This window comes from Vidua macroura, chromosome 1, assembly GCF_024509145.1.
Source record: "Vidua macroura isolate BioBank_ID:100142 chromosome 1, ASM2450914v1, whole genome shotgun sequence".
NCBI lineage: Eukaryota > Metazoa > Chordata > Aves > Passeriformes > Viduidae > Vidua > Vidua macroura.
The window spans coordinates 121,122,769-121,143,759 of NC_071571.1; the positions used below are offsets into that span (position 1 = coordinate 121,122,769).

The following is a 20,991-nucleotide window of genomic DNA, read 5'->3' on the forward strand; positions in this document are numbered from 1 at the left end:
CAAAACACCAGAGCCTAAGAAACAGCAACTATTTCAGCAATTTTAACACCAGTTTATCCCATCCTTGTGAATAAAGTTAGCTACTATTTTAGGGAAGTGATTAGATAGTGAGGTTGCTCTTTCATCACACAGCACACATCTGTCCAGAGCAAAGAAGCTCTTAGACTCTTGAATACATATTTTCCCCCAGAAACAATAGATCAAGTCTTACAGGAAAAACTATGCAACATCTCAGGAAGGTTTCAGGAGGTAAAACAAGGGAGAATTATGCATCTGCACCGAACTAAAATTAGAAAAGCTGCCATATGGCTCTGTGAAGCCAGCAGCACGTTCTTATTCATTAGGAAGCATTCTGCTAACATAAAAACACAAGGCCTTCCTGTGCTCTCCAAATGTGTTTATCTTTTCAACATTAATGCATGATATATCATCAGGCTGCTGAAATCTCCTGCAGTGCATATTAAAAAAGCACAGCTGCACTTTTTCTCAGCACGTTTATTCACTGCGAGCACAGCTTTGCCCACCTCCCTGACACAGCCCTCTTGTCAGCCCGGCTCCCCTCTGGTTGGAAAGAGCTGCACTCCCACTGCACGCTCGCCTGCCCAACTCATCTCCCGTGTTCTGTTCTGCTCATCACATCCACATGGTTTAGCTTCATATTTACTACTGCTGGTGGAAGCACACTTAAATGGTAAATGACCCTAGGGCTTGAGCTAAAAGCCCTTGGAAAGCTGTAAGTGAAATTACTCGCTCAGGAGTAGCAGCACTTACAACGTTGCGGTTTCTTTTTTCCAGTGCAAGCTGCTCCAACTGGTGCAGCTGCTCTCCTATCCCACACATACCTGCCCCACCATCCCATGGTAAAGAAGCATCACTGAGGCACTAACTCTAGGGAAAGCTTAATATTCTCACAAAACCATCAATTATAGGTAAACATTCATGGAGCTTTACAAGCTTTGAGTGAAGTCCCACTCTTAGAAAATTCAGTAACAGTAGCCAGCATATAAAATTTTCATGGACACTGAAAGGAAAACCAAAGCACTGAAAACCCATGATGGATGTAGGAATAGCAACAAATGGAAGTAATAACACCTAAAATTAATACTAGTTTTGTCTCTTACTAATTTTGACATTTCGCCATCATTCTTTTCTTGTACAAGTCAGCATTTTTGTCATGCAATACACCTTCTGTAAGAAGTACTGCCTGAGAAATAATTGTCCCCAGCTCAGTTAAACTGGAACAAGGACAAAAATAATGAAATTCAACTTACCAAGGATAATATTTAACTTCTGGAGAGAAAGAAGCCTATTATCTCTGTATGTATTTTTTGCTAAATACTTTAATAAGCATTTTACTACCTTTTCCTTGGTTTCTTCCTCCCTCTCATTTTGCTGTCTTTGCTTTCACCAACATCTATGACCTCTTTTTCTTCTCATTGTTACAAAACTCATTGGTCTGCTTCTTGGAAGTGAGGAAAAAGACAGGGGCAGCAGTGGAAGTGCCCATTCCTTCCTGCCCTGGCCCCAGGATCCAGTTGTCTCCAAGTCCCATGAGTTGGAGTACTGCAGTGCTGCATTCCTGGCACATGGCACCACTCAGAGCAGCAAGGCAGAATAGACATAAAGAAATACACATCCATAAATACACTTAAATAACATATATGAAGACTGCTAACTCTTGGATGTAACAGTGACAGCTAAGAGTGATGTTATTCACAGAAACAGCATTATTTACAGAACTTCGTACCTACTATCCGCAGATTTATCTACTTAATGCAGCGGGCAAGAGATTATTCTTACCTGGTATTACCCTGGAAGGTCCCTAGTCTCTGGTAAGTTAAGGACTGGGGACTGAAGTAAAACCCAGAGTTACAACCCTCTCTCTTCTGCTGCTCAAACAAAGACTAAAGTGTCCTATGCAGGACCCCAAATCCTCAATGGCTTCATCCATCCCCAGCACACAATAAAAATATAAAACAATGCAGCAATTAAAATAAATTCTTTGGTGATATTATTTCTAGTATTTTTATTTATCAGTAAAGACACAGAAGGACAATTGCTATATTACCCTTTAAGTGAAATCTAAACTAAGACTGAAAGGAACCCTGAATCCAGAAACTATTTCTCACCCCATGCTTCATTTAAACTTGTGGTGAGGTGTCTAACTACCACATTGTGAGTGGAAAGCTGTTTTTCATCTTTGGAACATGGAATTAAGCTTCCATCATGACCATCACCTGTCAAATTCCTGGACATGCTGCACCATTAACCTTTTCCACTAAGTTTTCAAAAAGGTGGAAAGGAATACAACTGGGTATAGTTTTACTCCTGCAAAATTTTTAGACCTGTCTTATTAAAATATTTGAGCATGTTCAACATATGCTTTTATATGAAATGAAAGGTTGTGCTTAACTTCCAATCAGAAAAATTAAATGTACATGTATATATTCCTATGTTTTAAAGATATTCTCTTTTCCCCAAAAAGACCACCAACACTATCTTTCTAGTGTATACTGACTCATTAGGGAAATACCTAAATAAATTAATCATCAAAGGTGCCCTGCCCAGGAAATTTCCTTCTCAAAAGGCCAAAATCCAGGATGATGCTGATAATTTATAATTTTCACTGAATTTAAGATGCATTTTTAAATACAGGAGTTTAGGGTTCTGTTTTTGCATTTATATTTCCTAAGAATGTCTAGTAACTGGTATAATCACAAATATCTGATTGATTACAGTGTAATTTCCAGTATTTAGTAAACGCCTAAAATACAGTACTCAAACAATAAAGGAGTACACGTGTCAGATTAAGCACATTGGCTGTCAGTACCTTACCCCAAAATACCCTCAATTTAATCAGTCACTTATTATTCTGTGCTAGAATCAGATAAGCAGATTCAAATATATGTATCTGTAGCTGTATACACAAACACATCCAGGAAGCGGTTTTGCATCTGTTGCTATTTACATGATTTCAAACCACTCACGTAAACTACTCAACTGTGCATGATAACAAATGCTGCACAGCCATCAGCACTGACTTAAAATCTGTTACATTAATATGGCTGCATTTCAAAAGAAAGAGCCAAGCTAACTGACCTCTGCACCAAAATATTAGATACAAATATTTGGCATCACTTCGTTTAACAAAGTAATTATATTCTTTGGTATGTGCTGAAATAGGACAGAAAATTTTACTGTATTTCTTGGCATTTGCAATTTTCTAAGTGTTAGATATTTACCGAATGAGTAACCTCATATTATTTTGATAATTCACCTCTCAAAACAGTATTAATGTGAATGTCTAAATGGTGGGAGTCCAACGTTCTTTAACATTTTGGCTGAGCTAATGCTTTCAAAGACAAGAAATATGGCAGAATCTGATAATTTAGTTCAAAATAGGGCTCCACCATGGTCTCAGAAAGAATATATTGCTTTTACAAATGTTAACAGCCTTCCAATTGGTTCTCTGACATGTTAAAACACCAGCCAGATTTTGAAAATAAAGATTTAAGGGTTAACACTCTTAGACTAGAATCTGCAGATGCAGTTGCCAAGCTAATTAAACTTCTGGGTTTCCAAAACTTAGGCCAAAATAACATGCTAGAGAGGAGTATTAATCTAGCCAGACTCTATTTCTTGAAGCCTAACTCTTCTGTACTCAACCAGCTGTTAAAAGGAAACAGATGACTCCCTTTCTTCGAATGCCACATCGCCATGATTTCAAAATATCTGTCTTATTTTAGGATGCTGATAATAAATCTTTGTGACACACCAGATCATCCACAGCAACAGGCAAAGATCTTTCTGCTTTTATAAATTGCCATTGACAACTGCCTAAATTTTAAAGAGACCTAATGCGGTGCACAAAAAAGAAATATGATGGATCATGGGCTCCCTATGAAAGAAGTTTCCATAATAAAATGTAGGCCAAAATGGAGCACAGATAATTGAAGACAGCTAAGGAAGAACAGAAACAGCTTTAATTTAATGTGTCCATGTTAACATGGATTACAGGGCTCCTACTGTTTCTAATAGTCCAGATTACGGTAGATAAATCTTTTGCAAAAAAGCTCTAAATCATTAAGGACAAGTAAAGTTTTCTTCTATAACAGCCCAATGTTCAGAAATAGAAGCTTGGGCCCCTCTCCTTACTTGTCTAACCCACCATCACAGGCCTCAGCCAAATTTTCAAGGCAATTTAGAAACAGAAACTTTCCTATTACTGCAAGGAAAGCAGATGGAAAAACAAAACATTCTTAGAAGAAACTGTTTATTTCTGTATGCTAGTTATTTAAAGGGACTTTTTAAATCCAAGTCCTTTAGAAAATTGTGTTTTAAGATAAATTTCATATATTTCAACAGTGGCTACAATACTTCAGGTACATGATGAATACAGCATGCCTGTGGGAAGAAAGGTAATGATTATTAACCTGCATTGCTTAAAATATTCTCTAAATTTAAGAGATCTTTTTTCACTAGCCTAGAAAATCTTGGCTTATCATGTTGCTATGATTTACATCCAGACAAAGTCACTTTTAACCTCAACTGTATTAATTTATTCTGTCACATATTAATTAGGAGACATTTTAAAACATCTGCTAACAGCACTGATAGGTACAAATGGGCTCCCTTCAACAGACTGAACCATACTTAAAACTTAATTAATTAGGCGCTTCCATTTCGGTTTCTCTAACTCAGATTCATGAAGCAGGGATCAGCACCCAGTCTGAAATATGTCAGTATAATCCATAAACAGAAAAATGATTAAACACTAATGGTATTGTTTTCTGTCTTTTCTCAGTAAGCTTTATCAGTTCTCTTCTGAGGAGAAACTTGGAGCTGTTTTAATAGTTCCCCAACAGTTCTCCATGGGCAACTAGGAGCTCAGTGGAAAGGACGCTCCATGTTGTGCCAGTGGGTGCTGCCTAGCCAGCTCTGTAGTCTTGCTGCTCTTCCCAGCCCCAGACTCCTGCCATGGCACAGGCTGGGAGTGAGGGGCCCTTGCTGGGCAATCATCACCCTGAAAATGCTGAACACATGTAGCTTTAACCAGGAACTGTTGAAGATTATGGTCTGCCTCTAGCTGTGTCCCTCCCTGGCACGAAGGCCGGTAATGCATGTTTGCAGCCAAGCCGGAGCATTACATCAGAAGTGACAATCCAGAACATTTTCCTCCAGTCTCCAATTTACTTATTTGCCTGCAAAAAGGAATATGGGTGCCCGCTCCTCATTTTACATTTTACCCATTAGAACACCAATAGGTGAGACCTTTTACATAACAGCTGTTATTTCCACAGTATTGTGTGCTCACCTCAGCCTAAACACTTAAGAATACTGGGGCCAAAGTCCTTATTAAATAAACCAACCAACTAACCCAACAAAAATCCCCACAAAAAACAATAGAAGAAACCCTACCCCTTCCTTTAGAAAGCATTTAAGCTGTTGAGATAAAGGCTATATGCTCCTTGTCTGAGCTTCAAAGAAAAAACAAGTGGCAATGCTCATGACCATCACATAGCTCTGGGAAAGGAAGACTATTCTTGCATCATAATTCACAATGACCCTGAGAAAGCCAATATCCTCCCTCAGTTACATTTAATAAAAGTTTTACAGACAGGCTTCTCTGCCTGTATCACCGATATAAAAACATAATGGGAAAAAAGCTTACTGGGCATATTTACAGTTTAGATTGCCAACTGCAAACACATAATTATATTTTGAACATTAACTACAATGGCCTGACAATCTGTACTACAATGTTCACTTAAAATCAGCACCTCTTGCAGACAGACAGATGGTGGCTCAACTTTCAAGCTCAATAGTAACCACAATAATCCTTGATTTTCATCAGTGTAACAGTCAGCAATTCATTAGTAACTTTTGTCACATTCCCTAAACTATTTGATGATTTCTTACTGCAGCAACTAAGAGTAAAAACACTATCAGAGGGATGACAGTGAATGGAATAAAACTGTCACAGGTATGGTGTTGCTGGTCATAAAATTATAGCTAAAGCCACCCCAAAGGCAAGAGACAGAAGGACTGAGGAAGGCGTGGAAAAAAAAACCAGAAACACAGGACAATAACTGAAAAGAAGAGAAAACAGTGCAGGCTTACAAATAAAACCCTTCAAAAATGGGAGCAAATTTGAAAATACAAAGAAAATCCATTCGCTATAAAACTCCATTTTAGACAATTAGTGACAAGGAGCATTGCATTCAGGAGTCAATGGGGCTATGAAGAAACAACTAAAGATAGAAAAAAAACACCCCTAAACATTCAAATCTTTCCTTAAACCCAAGACGGTGAAAGGTTTTATACAAAAGAAACGAGACAGGAAGAATTTTATGTTATTGGCAGAAATTACCATGATATTTTTTCCACCAACCATCAAAATAAACAAACAAAGAAAAACTTAAATGAGGGTCCCTCTGAGTTTTCCAATCTATATTTAGAAATTACAACCTTGATATCTTTTCCTCACTTTTTTTTTTTAATTTCCAAGTAGATTAAATGCTATATTTAAATACACTTCCTCTCAGTGTTGAATATAGGCACACACCTAATTTGTCTCTGGAAGTTATATCTCTCAGAAGAATCACGGGAATTGCAGGTTGTTCCAAGTCTTTCTAGGAAATTGTGCCTCAGGAGAAAAAGTACCGGTATAAGGCTAGTGCTCTTCATGATCACATATCTTAAGATGACAAGGGACCATTCTAACTGCCTAGCCGCTCTCTGTAACACATCCCAAAATATTTCGCCAGCTCCTGCATCATGACAAGAACTTTCACTGAATATTCTGAAGAACATTCAGACTTTGGGAGGACTGACAGAACCTACCAATTCCTTCATAAAGTTACTCCCAATTTCAGTTAACTTCCCATTTAAAATCTGCCCCATCTGCATGAATTGGTCACAAATTCCAGCTGTATCCTACCTTTGTGTGCTGGAGTCTTCTGTGGCAGGCACACTGTGGAGCTCCATTCTGGCTCATGCCAGTGAGCAAAGCAAGGTGCAGGGACATGCATTTCTGCTCTGAGACAACCTGGGCCTCAGTGAAGGGATGTACGACACGGCTTCATCCAAAGAAACATGTGGATACTTATTCAGATAACATGGGCATATCTGAAGCATCTCCAGTTATGGAGTATCTACTTAATGGATTTATGGTTTATGGAGTTATCCACTTTAGCAGAATTTAAATTTATGTACTTTTCTTCTCCCCCTTCTGATATTTGCTCTGATCTTGTGCAAGTTAAAGAAGGGGAGTATGTGTGTGTTCAAGTGTGCAGGGAATATATTAAGAGTATCCCTTGTCTTGTAAAATACATAGAGGTGTGCCAACACCCCATAATGATGAAAGGAAACAGAAACTATGTATGTATTGACTCTCTAGTCATTTGTCTGATGGCATTCACTATGTGCTCAACAGTGTTCATTGAAAGAGCAAGCAACTGATCACTTGCTATGTCACCCTTCAATCTTCAGTCTGTGATTTTCTCCCAGTTGCCCACTGAGGGTTTTCTTAAAAGAAGCTGAAAGCTGAAGTAGTAATAGCTGTCTTACTGTTTTTCATATCCTTGTTGATTTCACATTCAAGGACCCCTATTTCCAACTAACTGTCCATACACAGAATGTTTTACAGCAATAACAAAATGCATGACTTAGAACAGATGCAATTATCTTGGTTCTAGTTTGAACACAGAGAAGCCTTTGATCAATGCTTCTTCAATGTGCTGCGAATCCACAGGTTTTCAGGATTCAAACACGGTATGAAAGGCATTGTACCCTATTGTGAGTAAATATTATATTATTGCTTTTCAAGCTGCAGTCTTTAAAAAGAAAAGATAAAAGCTGTGTAACAAAAGCTAGATTCCTTAAAATAGATGATCTTTTTTTTGACTGAAGTATCATCACTATTCATGGTGAATTAATTTGCTATTCCATAAATTAAGCTGCAGACAGAGAGCCAAGGTAACATGAAGTCTCCTTCATTTACTTGCTTTATGTGCTGCTGAGATTAAGACATTGCATTTGCTAATCTAAAGCACACAGCAAGATTTGGTGTTCTACAGTCAGCACCTTTTACACTGCAAACCATCCAACAACAAGGGACTAAAACCACTATCATTAGGACTCAAATCAGAAGGCTACAATTGTTCTTTAACACCTAAGCTCAGCATTTATTTCTTAGCACTTAAATGCGGCCTTTGTTTCTGACCACACCTCTAAAGACAGAACAGCTGGTGAGAAACACTAGACTCAAAAGCTTAGTCCATATTGTGGAAGGATGGATGTCAGTCTATATTTCTGCATTTTATTTTCCCTTAAAATAAAAATGCTGAATGAATTTATTATATTTACAAAATATAATAAAATGTAATAAATATAATTACAAAAGTCCATAAGCAATTACATGATAAACTAAAAAAACCCAAAAAAAACCAAACCAAACAAACAAAAAAAAACCCAACAAAAACCAAAAAACCTTGAACAAACCTGTGAAGTTTTGAAGTTTAAAGTGCTCAGTGACAGTTTAAATGCAGCCTGAGAACACTACACTTACCAAGGAGGCAGCCTCCAAAACCCAAACTTTCAAGAAGAGACATCTCCATCTCTCTTATGCAAGCCATTTTTACTACAATCCCAGTAGTACACAGACCATAATATGATCATTACATATTAAAATAACTAAACCAAAACTTTTATGAAGATATTCCTGTAAAGAACAAAGAGGGAACACTTGACAATATCCCCCTAAGAAGGTTAAATATAAGAGAAGCAGCTCAGTCCTTTATAGTATTCCCCAGCACTGGTGTTATAGATCACAACCTCTTACAGTGCAATCATCTTTGCAGCTATATAATACAAAGTAAACAGCCATACTTTGCTAGTTTTATTTTTTTTTTTTTCTTTTGGACATTTAGAATTTATAAAAGAAAACAAAGACCAAAGAAAAGTGAAAGATGTCCCTCCCAAAATAAGTAGGATGCAAAACAAACAAGAAAGTTTTCCTGCAGCATTCGCCAGTAATGACTATGTCTATATGACAAGGACCAGTACCTCAACAGCTATGAGTAACATTCAGTTTCTCTTTAATTTTGACCCATAAGTTGAAGTCAAAGCTTAGATTTTTGGTCTAAAACTTCAAGCAAATTATCTCTGGCATGGAAGTAATCCATCATTGACTAAGCTGAAGCCCATGGTCAAGAGCAATGTCTTGTTACATGACAGTCATTACGTGACACCCTGCAATGCCCAACAACATCAGGACAGCTGTGGGCATTGGCCCTTAGCTCAGTCATGCCTGATACACTTGGACCTGTGTGGGAGTGGGGCCCCACCAAGGACCCAGGGTGAGACAGATCCTCTACAACAGGCCACCTCAAAACCAGGGCTCAGGCTCACCACACAACTGCAGAAATGCTACTGTCACAGTTAGGAAGGAAATGGAAATTCATGATCAGGAGGAGGGCAGGGATGGTAAAACCAGGGCTTTTCAACAGCTGACTTATTTTCCACAGGTTAGTTTGCAGCCTGCACACTTGATCATTTTTATCTGTCTTCTTGAAGCATGACAATCATAGAATCACAGACTAGCTTGGGAAGGAAGAGAGCTTTAAAGATCACTTAGTCCACCCCTCCTGCCATGGGCAGGGAACTCTTTCACTAGACCAAGCTCCATCCCATCCGGATGGCTCAAAGTCCCATCCCACCAGGATCTGAACACTTCCAGGGATGGTGTACCTACAGCTTCTCTGGGCAACCTGCTCCAGTGCCTCATTACCCTCACAATAAAGAACTTCTTTCATAAGGAAGAAGTCCAATCTAATTCTACCCTCTTTCTGCTCAAAACCACTGCCTCGTGTTCTGGCACTACAGGCCTCAGTAAGAAGTCTCTCTCTGTCTTTCATGTAAGCCCTCTTTACATATTGAGAGACTGCAATAAGGCCTCCCCAGAGCCTTCTCCACTCCATGCTGAACAATCCCCCTCTCTTAATTGTTTGATCCCAGTGTGGACACAGTTGTATCTCATAAAGCGTCTTCAGCTACTTATTCAGTAAGTAATATTAATTACATTGTAACACTGCCTCCACAGGAGAATATTAGTATCATTAAAATGCCTTAACTTGTGCGTAGATAAGGTCTAAGCTAAGTATTCTGCATGATACACAACTCCAGCAAAATAAGCAAACACCAGGAAGCTTCCCACTTGCTGGGTCTGCTGGCCAATGACTACTTTTCACCAGATGTAGAAAAGAAGCTGATGGACTGCATTACCTAAAACCACTTTAAATTCTTCAGTGAATCAGTAGTTCTCTGGAGTTATGCAAGTAGTAAAGTCAACATAAACTGCATATTTAGCTAGAAAGCCTTACAATGTACAGAGGAAGATCAAAGACACTTTCAATGTACCACTCCCAGCTGTAGGCAGGGGAGACAACAAAGCAAATTCAGTAACAGTTGTTGTTTTGGGTTTTTTTTTTGGGGTTTTTTTTTTTTTTTTTTTTTGTAAATGCTCTGCATGAGTTCCTTGACTTCAAGCACAAAATTCTGTGACACTTAATTCAGTCTTAAAATCCTATCAGACCGAAAATACAGTATATACAAATAGTGATAGCCATGTAGAATTCCTTCAAAAAGAAAAAGATTCAAAAATTGGCATAAAATTTGAATAACTCATCTCAAATATGATTAATATAAAAATGTAATTACAGTAAAATTGACCCAGTAAAACATTTGCAAAACAAAAACCAACAAAACACAAGTCTGCATATGCTCTCTTGCCTTAATATCCTGATTTTACAAGGTATTTATGCACATAACTTTGAACCTTTAAGTAGTTCCACTGACTTAACAGGGATTACTCATCTGCTTAAAGTTAGGCAGTTGCTTAAATACCTTGTGAAATATGAATCTAAATTCAGATCTGATAAATTCAAAGTAGCAGCAACACCTCATTACAGCATTAAGACCATACTGCTTTCTTTTAGCAAGTGATTTTACTTGCATACTGGTGCTGGAGGCAACAATACTCTATCTGCTGGAATGCCCCTGTGATTACATAGTACTGCTACAAGGAAGCAAAAACTGGTTTTGCAATCAAATGTGAAACCAGAAAAAGAAGATAAATATGATTAACAAGCCTTCTTTTAAAGTTCATACAGGTTTCCATGCATGTCTCTCTTCATCAAGCACTTCTCCCTCTCCCAACACTATTTTGCTTTCACATGGCAATTCATTCTGTCCAAGGTCTGTCTTTTAAGGCTATTCTGAAAACAAGACCTGTTTCACAACTCAGAAGTGCACATTAACAACTAGACTGGTAATTGCCACCCAAAATCCCTTCTCTAAACCACTGAAAAGCTGATCTACAGAACACAAAACCTCTTCAGAAACTAGTGACACATGAAAACTGGACTCTGCAGGAAAATGGAAGTGACACAAAATCATATTTGAGGATACTTTACCACAGTAAATTATATCCCACTGTATGTGAATCTAAATAAGACAGGTGGATGCCATCTTTAAAAAATGCTACAGAAGACAGAAAGGCTTGGAGAATAGAAGGGGAGAAATAAGAGATGAAGATCTGGAGTTTAATAAAAGGAACTCAGGGGACTTGAAAAAAAAACAAACAACCCCCTGTCTTGCACTTTTGTCAGGACGCATTCCTCAGCACTCCAACCAAAGAGGTCAGAGGAGACTTTGCTGCAGAAACTGCTGAAGAAGCTTAAGGTGATCTTCAGTATCCTCTGTACCTACTGCATTGCTGATATTCAGACAGGAGCACAACTAGATAATGAAGAAAAAAAGCACAACTAAATAATGAAGAAAAGGAAGTTTAAAAGTCTGAAGCAGGATTTTTTCAAACAGTGAAATGTGACAAATAGTCTCTGCTTTAAAAGATGAATCATTTACCTACTGAGAGTGGGGCCAGCATGACAGATAAAAGGAGCTGCAAACTAAGGGTTTAATTTTTATAACCTGCTTTACACCCAAAAGAGGAAGAAAACAAACAAGCAAACAAACAAAACCAAACAAAAAAACCATCACAAAACCCTGAAATAAAACCCAGCAAAACAGAGACAAAGCAATCAAAAAATAAGGACAAAACCCCCACTACCATAATGAGGTGAGTCAGGCTGGTGACAAGAGTGAAGAAAAAGGATTACTGTTGGAATAAAATCAAATGAAATTGATGTGAAACAGTTCAACTAATTGTCAACTAAGGAAGAAGAAAATTCAGATTACTTTTATTTACTGTCAGAATTTTGCTGTCTTCAGATATGAAAACATTTTCAGCAGTACTTATAAGACAGAATTTAGTATCTTAAGTACTGAAGTTGCTTCTTAAAATAAGATAGGATCCTAAAATCAATCAGACACTATTTTACTAAGCATATTTCTTAAGTACAATCAAATGGCTTTATAGTTCCTTGGACATCTGGCATATAAAGGAATGTTTGTTCCAAATGGTCTTTAATTTGCCTAACACAAGCTTTTTAAATTAAGCATGTGCAAATCAGAACGTACTTGCTTATGAACATATCTGCAACATATATGGCCATTACCCTTTCCAAGAAACTTAACATAGACTGCAAACAACATGAGAGCTTACACTTCAATGACCGTGTAACACAACTGTTCCAAATTACTTTTATGTTATAAATAAAAAACTGAATGAATGTTCTCCAAAGTGCTTGAAACACAAGTCTCAAATCCCCAACAGAGATATCCACTTAAGATTTACAAGAATACAACTTCAGTTTCATCTTCATGCTATAATCACAATTTTTCATCTCCTCTGGACATTCACAAAATCTCCATCCATCAATAATAAGATAAAAGTCCTCAGTAGAAAATTAAGCTTTTGTAAAATAACTTGTCATCACTTTCCCAAGTACTAAAACCATTTCAAAACCCAGATTAAGACTTCATGCAATGGTTACATCTTCCAAATATCTTGAATTCTTTTAATAAATTTAACTTTACACATGCATTTATAACTTGCCTTCAAACTGTAATAAACAGAATCTCTAACATACCCCAACTTAGGAATCTTTGAAGTACATACTGTGAGAAACGATATAAAGATAACAGATAAAGTACTCCAAGTATATATTTGCATATAAAATAGATCAGGATAACATTATACTAAATTATATAGTATTATTAAAGTAAAAGATCTATTACTTTTTTCAGTTACCAGCCCAACTAGCTTGACATGGAAAACAAATATCAATCTGCATTTCATCCTTCCTTGTTCTCATTCCTAGAACCTAGAATAAAGTTTCCTTGACAAATCTCAAGAGAAGCTATAAAACTTGTTGCTGTTAGTGGCTTTACAAGGTATTTATAACTGACTGTGTTTTTGTAAGCAATTAGACCTTCACGTGCAATTAGAATTTGTAGTATTTATTTCAAAGAAACAACCTCTTTACTAAAACTTCTAAATAATAAAACTGTAAATTAAGTTCTCACTAATTTAATCTAATCTGCTTTGGAAGAAATGCAGAACAGACCCACTGTGTGATCACTAAGCCATCTTAATTTGTCCATGTCGGTGTAGAATCACTGAAGAGTTTCAAGATATTCATTTAATTTTGTCCTACAAGTATTCTGCATGATACTAAAAGTCAACAAAACAACTCTAAGAAAATATTATTTTTAACCTAATTCTCATGGCACTTCATGCAAGTGTGGCATTATTTTAATGACTTTTGTTTTAGAAATAGATAATGCAAATTTTGACACTTGTCAAGATGTTCTAAAAGGTCTTTACAGTGGGAGACCAATCAGGAAGATTTGGAACAACCCAAAAGTTAATACATTTAAATGATGAGCATATCTAAGTGCAGGATTCCCCATGTGACGTGATAAACTACCTATAAAACATGAGAGAGCAATAGTAATAGCCTCACTAGGTCTCTTAACTGTTTGCATTGTTTATGTCAGGTTTTACGTGGCACTCAACAGAAGTACAGGTATACTGTACTGTTTGTACAATTTGGACTTTTAATATATGTGAGACATTTTTGTTAATGAAATGCCTGCTCCAAAATAATATTGCGTTTCAGAGTATGCTGTCATTTGAATTTTTCTTAAAAGGAAAAGCCTTTTAAATTTGCTATTACAATGAATAGAAGTAGCTCCTATCTAGGAATAGGTATCAAACCTTTATCAGCTCAAAGGAATAATTTCAAATATTCTGATCTTTCTTCTGAGATACTACTAATGACCACCTTGAAGGTCTCAGTGTTTTGCAGTGCCCTTTAGAGGCTTAAAGTCAGTCTGTACCAGCTGTGAGTTTTATGTGGATACCCAGTTACCAGAACATCTAATTGTCCTCAACTGAAGAACCTTGTGTAACAAATCAACATCAAAAAGAGCAATTTAGTGTCTTTATTGCTCAAGGTTGCAAACTATTTCTACTTGTTGAAATAAACAGTGCTCACAGCAGTTTAGTCTCTCTTTAGGACTGTATATTCAGTTGTTTTTGCAGTAAGACTTTATGACCTCAAAAAACTAACTGCATGTTCAGCTTTGGCACAATTCTGGTCCTTGATGACTTCAGTAGTTTACATGTAACCTGGTCGGCTGAGTGTGAATATTTCATAACAATATGAAAACTATTGTTATGGTAATTGGTCCTAAACAATAAAACCCTGGATTTGACAAAGTTACCATGAGTTAGAGCCAGATTTTCAGACTAGATTTTCTGGAACTGCTAACAGAATTACCAAAGTGGACTAGCAGATTTTCCTTTGTGCACCCACTTCCCAGGAAAACATAATTTTTTTGTCCTTTTCCTTTTCTCAGGTAAAGTTAAGGAGTATGTGTTGCTTGGTGATGAGAAAAAAAAATCAATTTGAGAAAAGGATGAAGAAAGTAAGGGGAAAAGAATATCTCAAAAGCCAGCAAGGTGCAAAACAACGATGGACACTGTGTCAGGTTAACGAGTATACTTCTAATAAGGGGCATGGCAACATCACTAGAATAATCCACTTTAAAATTCACAGGAACCTAACAGCAAAAAGAGGAGAACAAGCTGAGAAATAGGAACACTGCCTAAGATTAATCAGTTAGAACATTGGAGGCAACTGACACAATCTGACTCTTTCCACTTTCCATTTAGCTTTGAATAGAGTGATGTCTAAAACTGTAGATCTACTTATATATTTAGGTAAATACATAGCTAAATTATGAAACATGCAGTCTACACTTTTATAATTTTACACACATAGCATAGAAAAGGAACAAATTATTTTCCCACAGAAAAGCGAAAAAGTGAAAGATGTTTAAGGTGTTTGAAAATCAAAGGAATCACTCTAAACACAGTTTACAAAGAGATATAAATCTTCTACGTTAAAAGAAAAATTACATGCACCTACTTTAAGAATTTGAATCTGCCCCAAACACCTGCAGTGTGCCTGCCTAGACAGACCTGTGCCATAAAACCCACTTCCAAAAAATTTAAAGTTTCTAAAAGATTTGGGTTTTCTCTTTGAATAGGAAGTATATCAAAAGAAAAGAAATACAAAACTAATCTTCTAGACAAAGAACAGGAAGAAAACTGTCACGTTCTGTGGTTTACATTTATAACAGGACCCTATCTAGAGATTAGAATAGTTTCAAATCTATTGTAGTCGAGGATATGATGTCATCATTTAAAGGACGCTGATAATTTAGTCCACAATATCTATTCATACCAACAAAAGAAAGCAAAACGAGTATGCAGAACCCCACTCTCCTGGACTATTTCTCTTTTGCATGGATTCATCATCCATGTAAGAGTATGTGTTTTATTTTTCCAAAGCCATCTGTTAGTTTAACTTTTGTGAAAGCACAAGTGATTTCAATTCCATTAGATACACACATCAGACTGATCGATTTTCTCTCTCTCTAAACAATTTTCAGTGAAGCTTGTTTTAAAAATACTGAATATTATTCTTAACACACTCTATTCACATGACTTTACAGCATTATTCATTACTGATTAATGAAAAACATGGGAATTTGCTAAAGAAAAGCTGAAGAGACTATCAGGTTAGCCAAAAATAAAATAACAATCAAGACAAAATATTCAAAGCCAATTAATTATTCTTCTTACCTTGTTCTTTTATCTGACGAATTTGCTTCACAGTTTCTTTCAAGATTGCACATTTGTCAGGTTTAAAGTTAAAGTTGTCAATATCATTAAAATTTGCAAAAATCAGCTCTGCAAGTTCTTCAATGTATTTATTCTCTTGCTCACGATTGCGTTTCTCAGTGCTTCTTTTAGGGCTGAAAGAGGAGTTCATAAAAATTCTGTCTTTAATGTCAGTTTACTTGCCTTCTGGCCAGCTCAAAGATGATTTTAAAAGGTTTGACAGTAGTTTAACAAAAACACCTCTCTCACTACCAAAATATAACTTACAAGTTTCTCACACAGAAAGATTTCCTCTGGAACAAGGAAAGGAGCATTAGAAAAGATGTTACTTATTTTTTTTTTCAGCAGTCATGTTTTTGTTTCAAAAGAGGATTGGGATTAGAAATTGAAAACACAAGATTATGGGGGGGGTGGGGGTGGGGCAGGATTTGAATATTTACAAGTATCCCTCCCACATGGCATTGAGAATCCAAAGAGTATTATATAGTGATTGTGTATGAGAAAATAAAACAGCTTAAATAGTTACACTGAGCAATCCATACTCCCTGCCTCCTTGTGAATTTATGGGAGTCTTAAGAAAAGATGAATGAGTGGTTATGCTTTAAAATGCATTTGCGTTGGTAACAGAACTGCTCTAAAGCTGGAAAATATTTTTCAAGACCTAGATTATAATGTACAACAGAGGTGGTAAAAAAAAAAATATCTCAGATTGACAAAATGAGTGACTGAAGACTTCTTGCAGTGAATGCCAAAAGCCATTTTTACATCTCTCGTAAATTGTCACAAAAATTATGCATTTTGGCACAACACTGGATTTAAAAATAAACAAACATATAAGAGAATAGTTCTCATCCCCACCCCAAACCCTCAACAACATAGAATTACTGCAATAAAGTAGTTTGGCACTGACTTCTCTTTGCAAGAATGTTGTTTGTCATCTTCTAACTGAAAAACAGAGGTTTTTTAACTCATTCTCTCAATATTTCCAGAAGTAGATGGTCTAACCTGGGTCCAACTTGATCGGGATCCTTGCGCTTTCTTGACTCTGCTCTGGATGGGTCAGAGGTATTTTCTCCCATCCCACTCATCTTGAACACATATCAGCAACTAGAAGGAAGAAAGTGCAAGAAAGGGTTATGGTGGAAAAGTCTTGAGTTCTCAGTTCATATTTACAGGTTTCTCATTCCATGCTCAACTATGATTTTACTTGGCAAATCTATCATTTGAAATAGAGATTGTTTGAAAGGCACCAATAAAAACACTGTGTTTATGACCCTACAAAATGCTACACAAAACTCCTTGAGAAGAAAATTTGTAGTGGGCAAGTAAAGCATTATCATCACTTTGATTATTAGCAGTTATGTAAGAACAGATAAGTATATTTTGTGCCTGCATTGCTGAATTTTCATGGCAAATTTGCAGGGTTGAATGATGAAAGACAAAGGAGAAGCCATAGTGCCATACAACAAGAAAAACAAAACAGAACTGAAATACATGAAATAAAATGTGTCCCAGCTATGTGAAAAGGAAGCACATGCAGCTTTAGTTAAAAATCAGAAGATAATGCCTGCAAAAGTACATGTACAAAACTGTAGAAACAAAGCATCTGTCAGCACTAGAAATTGCTGAGGAACTGATAAATATTCTGTACATATAATCTACCTCATAAGGAGAATAACTGGTCAAGCTAATGTAGAAAAAGAACAGAACACAAGTTTATAATTTGTGCAATAAACAGCCTGTGGAAATCCTGCCCTGCTCCCAACTGTTGGTTTCCCTATGCCCTGTAGAAGGACTCAAAACTCGCCTGCCTCAGATTACGTATTTCTCAACAAGTACCAGTATTCTGGAGGCAGAAATCACCAAAGGACATAGGGAGATGACGTAAATGATCAAAAATTCATGGAAGATGGGGCAGTCCCAGCTCAGCATCTGCCTAGTTGCTGCCAGTTTTGTGAGGATGATGGCAAAGAGGCGCTGCTAGACATTTCAGAGAGTTCCTGTAGTGTTTGGGATTAGCAGAAAAATAAGCATGAGGGGCATGAAGGAGGTGAACGTATCCAAGACGTGACTCACATCATACTAAAATAAGAGCAGGCGCCTGTAATTGTAGGACCACTTCATTTTGGCATAAAGTGGAAATCAGGTATCAAAACAAGGGAGGTCACCACCTCCTTCATGCCCTTAATTTCTGTCCCACGGGTTCCTTTCCTTCTGCTGGCCTGGTCAGCCATGAACTGAACCTAATAAGGGAATTGTTAGGGGTTAAAGACACATTCCCCTTCCCTTTTTCTTTTTGACATTTCTAAAAATCTAGCTGCCAGCCTGTGTGTTGGTAATCAGATGCAGAAATCTTGGTTTTCCCAATGAGCCAACTGAGTGAAGATATTTCAGATATTGGCAGAAAGAGCCAAAAGACTAAGGTCTGAGCAGTTAATGCTGAGAAAGGCTACTCACTGAAACCTGAGCAAGCAAACAATGAGTTGGAGCCATCTCAGATTCAGAACTGACCACCACCTAACATTTCCCTAGATTAAAAGAAAATAAAAATTTATTTTTACTGAAAGCATTTTCTCACTGAATATTCTGAATTGGAAGGGACCAAGTAAGAAGGTAAGCATTTATGGTGGACACCACCCTCCAAAACCCCTTCCTCCTCAAGAAAGCATACAGAAACTGTTACTGACAGCTTTCCTACCTACTCTGTCAGACCTACCTCAAAGTAAGTTTTATTTTTGTGGGTATCAAACTTTCAACAGTAGCTCCACCAATGCATAAATCAATTCTCCTTGCATTCACACTAATGCCATTATGTAGGAATCCCACTAGGTCCACACTATCAGCCTTTGGAGAACATATTAAAACTCATCTCCCAAAACTTTATCCTTCTGAGTTAAGGGGAACAAAAGCAGTATCATAATTCCAAAACTAGCACTTTCTTTTCTCCTTATTTAACATAGCAAATAGTACTAAACAAATAATATATGTATTTCTTTTATCTTGTTTGCACTTACAGGCTATTACATATTTTTCTCAGCAGCATTATCAGTTTATTCTTAGAATGAGTTACCCATGTCTTTCTCACTCATCATAATTTATTTCTGGAAATCTACCACCTACTACCATGCTTGCTTTCTGTTCTCCTTTATGTTTTAATTAAAAATCCTATTCTATACCTCAAAGATTTTTATAGGCCATTTTCTTGTCTTACAGGTGACTGTGCTCCAGAGCAGAATGTAAAATCCAGAGACAGGTGTCTTGGAAAGTGGAGAGCTAGACAGATGATATTGAACCAATCTAAAAAATCTCAAAGGCTAAAATGAAATTCACTCATTGTATCTAGCACACAGTACTAAAATCAAAAGGATGTGCCTCCAAACCTTGTCTCCCAAGGTATTTAGGGTCTGACTGGGACACCTAAGAGGTCAGGGATTCTTCTGGAATTCAGAAACTAAAATGTCTTCCCTAGTTTGCAGAAATGAGGAAGAATCAACTTTTAGAAGGTGTGGATAAACTCTTGTGTTAACATTATCTTACCAACTAAAACAGCCAGAACCTGGGCGATGGAGATGGAGTTTCCTCTTCAGAAAGAGCTCCCATGTCTGTATTTCCCAGCACGCAGGACAGCCTCCTGGGTTTGGTTAGGCTACCTGCCTGCCAAAGCTGGATGTTTACGAAGCAAAGAGGGCAAGGCTGATTAACTCTTGCAGTGCACAGTCCTTAGGGGTGTGTCTGTGCCACTAAACTCATGAGTAAATAGTTCAAACACTGTCTGGAGACACAGGGATTGAGGTTTAACTCCCTTGGGCTGAGGAGGGTAGCAAAGCTCCATCTTCTACTTCTCAGCAATGACTCTAATGAGTCAAAGAGGCAAGCACTCTTCCAATTTCCTCATGTCTTTTAAAAAGAAAGCAGCTGTTTCACATATTTTTCCATGAGCTAATTCACAATCAAGACCAATGCATACCACTAGATGAAGAACTTGAGAAATTTTGGGTACCTCTACAAATTGCATGTGGCACAAGCAAGAAACTAAAACCACATTTTTTTGAAAAAAGTCCTTCTGGGCACATATAGTACCAAGGAGCAGGGTCGTGGGAAATTTCCAAGCAAGAAACAGAAAATATAATAAAATTTTATTGAATTGATAGATGAAATTTAGACACAGAAATAAACATCTGTGGAATGAAGCAGCTAAACTGCATATTATACTTTTTAGTTTCTGCCTTAACTTAATACATACTAGTTTATCTGAATCAAAATGTCTTGGTTATTAATTATTACCAACAGTTTTATATTACACAAACATTCATAACATTATATCATTCAATATTTTAATAGGAGAGCTTAAGAATTTTTAATGCACTTTTAGATATTCCTAGGTTCCTGAACTACTCATAGAACTTCTCAGCTCAGAAAACAGAAGTCCCACATTTGAAGTCTAAATTTTTCCAGGAAACATGACAATTCAAAACTAAAGACACTATGAGTAGAATGACAAGTCAGAGACTCAAAGTTTTACTCCAGTAAACTTCCCCTTAAGAGAACTACCTTAGATTAGAAAGCAGCATTTATCCTGCCCCACTGATCTTTTTATGCATCTCTACAGGAATTTTCAGAAAGAAGAAAGATAAAGAAATTAAACCATTTGATCCATTCAATGCTTTAGAAGTAGTGGAAATGTAATATCAGTTCTATCATATAAAAATACAAAAATCAAGAAAATGTTGGTAAGGGTTATTTAGCAAGGTAGAGAAAAATGATTAACCAAATTGGGAATTAATAAAAACAAAACCAGCAGTAATCACTGTTTTGAGGAGAGAGACATAAAAACA

General features: G+C 36.9%; 1 protein-coding gene across 3 annotated transcripts in view; it reads right to left on the reverse strand.

Annotated features, from left to right (window-relative positions):
- NCOA2 (nuclear receptor coactivator 2) overlaps positions 1-20,991 on the reverse strand; it is a 186,153-nt gene that overhangs the window by 56,535 nt on the left and 108,627 nt on the right. For all 3 annotated transcript variants that reach the window (XM_053975978.1, XM_053975993.1, XM_053975984.1), the window contains 2 exons: positions 17,162-17,263; positions 16,118-16,290 (listed from right to left, as the gene is read on the reverse strand). In XM_053975978.1, coding sequence (XP_053831953.1) covers positions 16,118-16,290; positions 17,162-17,244 — 256 coding nt within the window. In that variant the 5' untranslated portion in view covers positions 17,245-17,263. The remainder of the gene's footprint in view (positions 1-16,117; positions 16,291-17,161; positions 17,264-20,991) is intronic.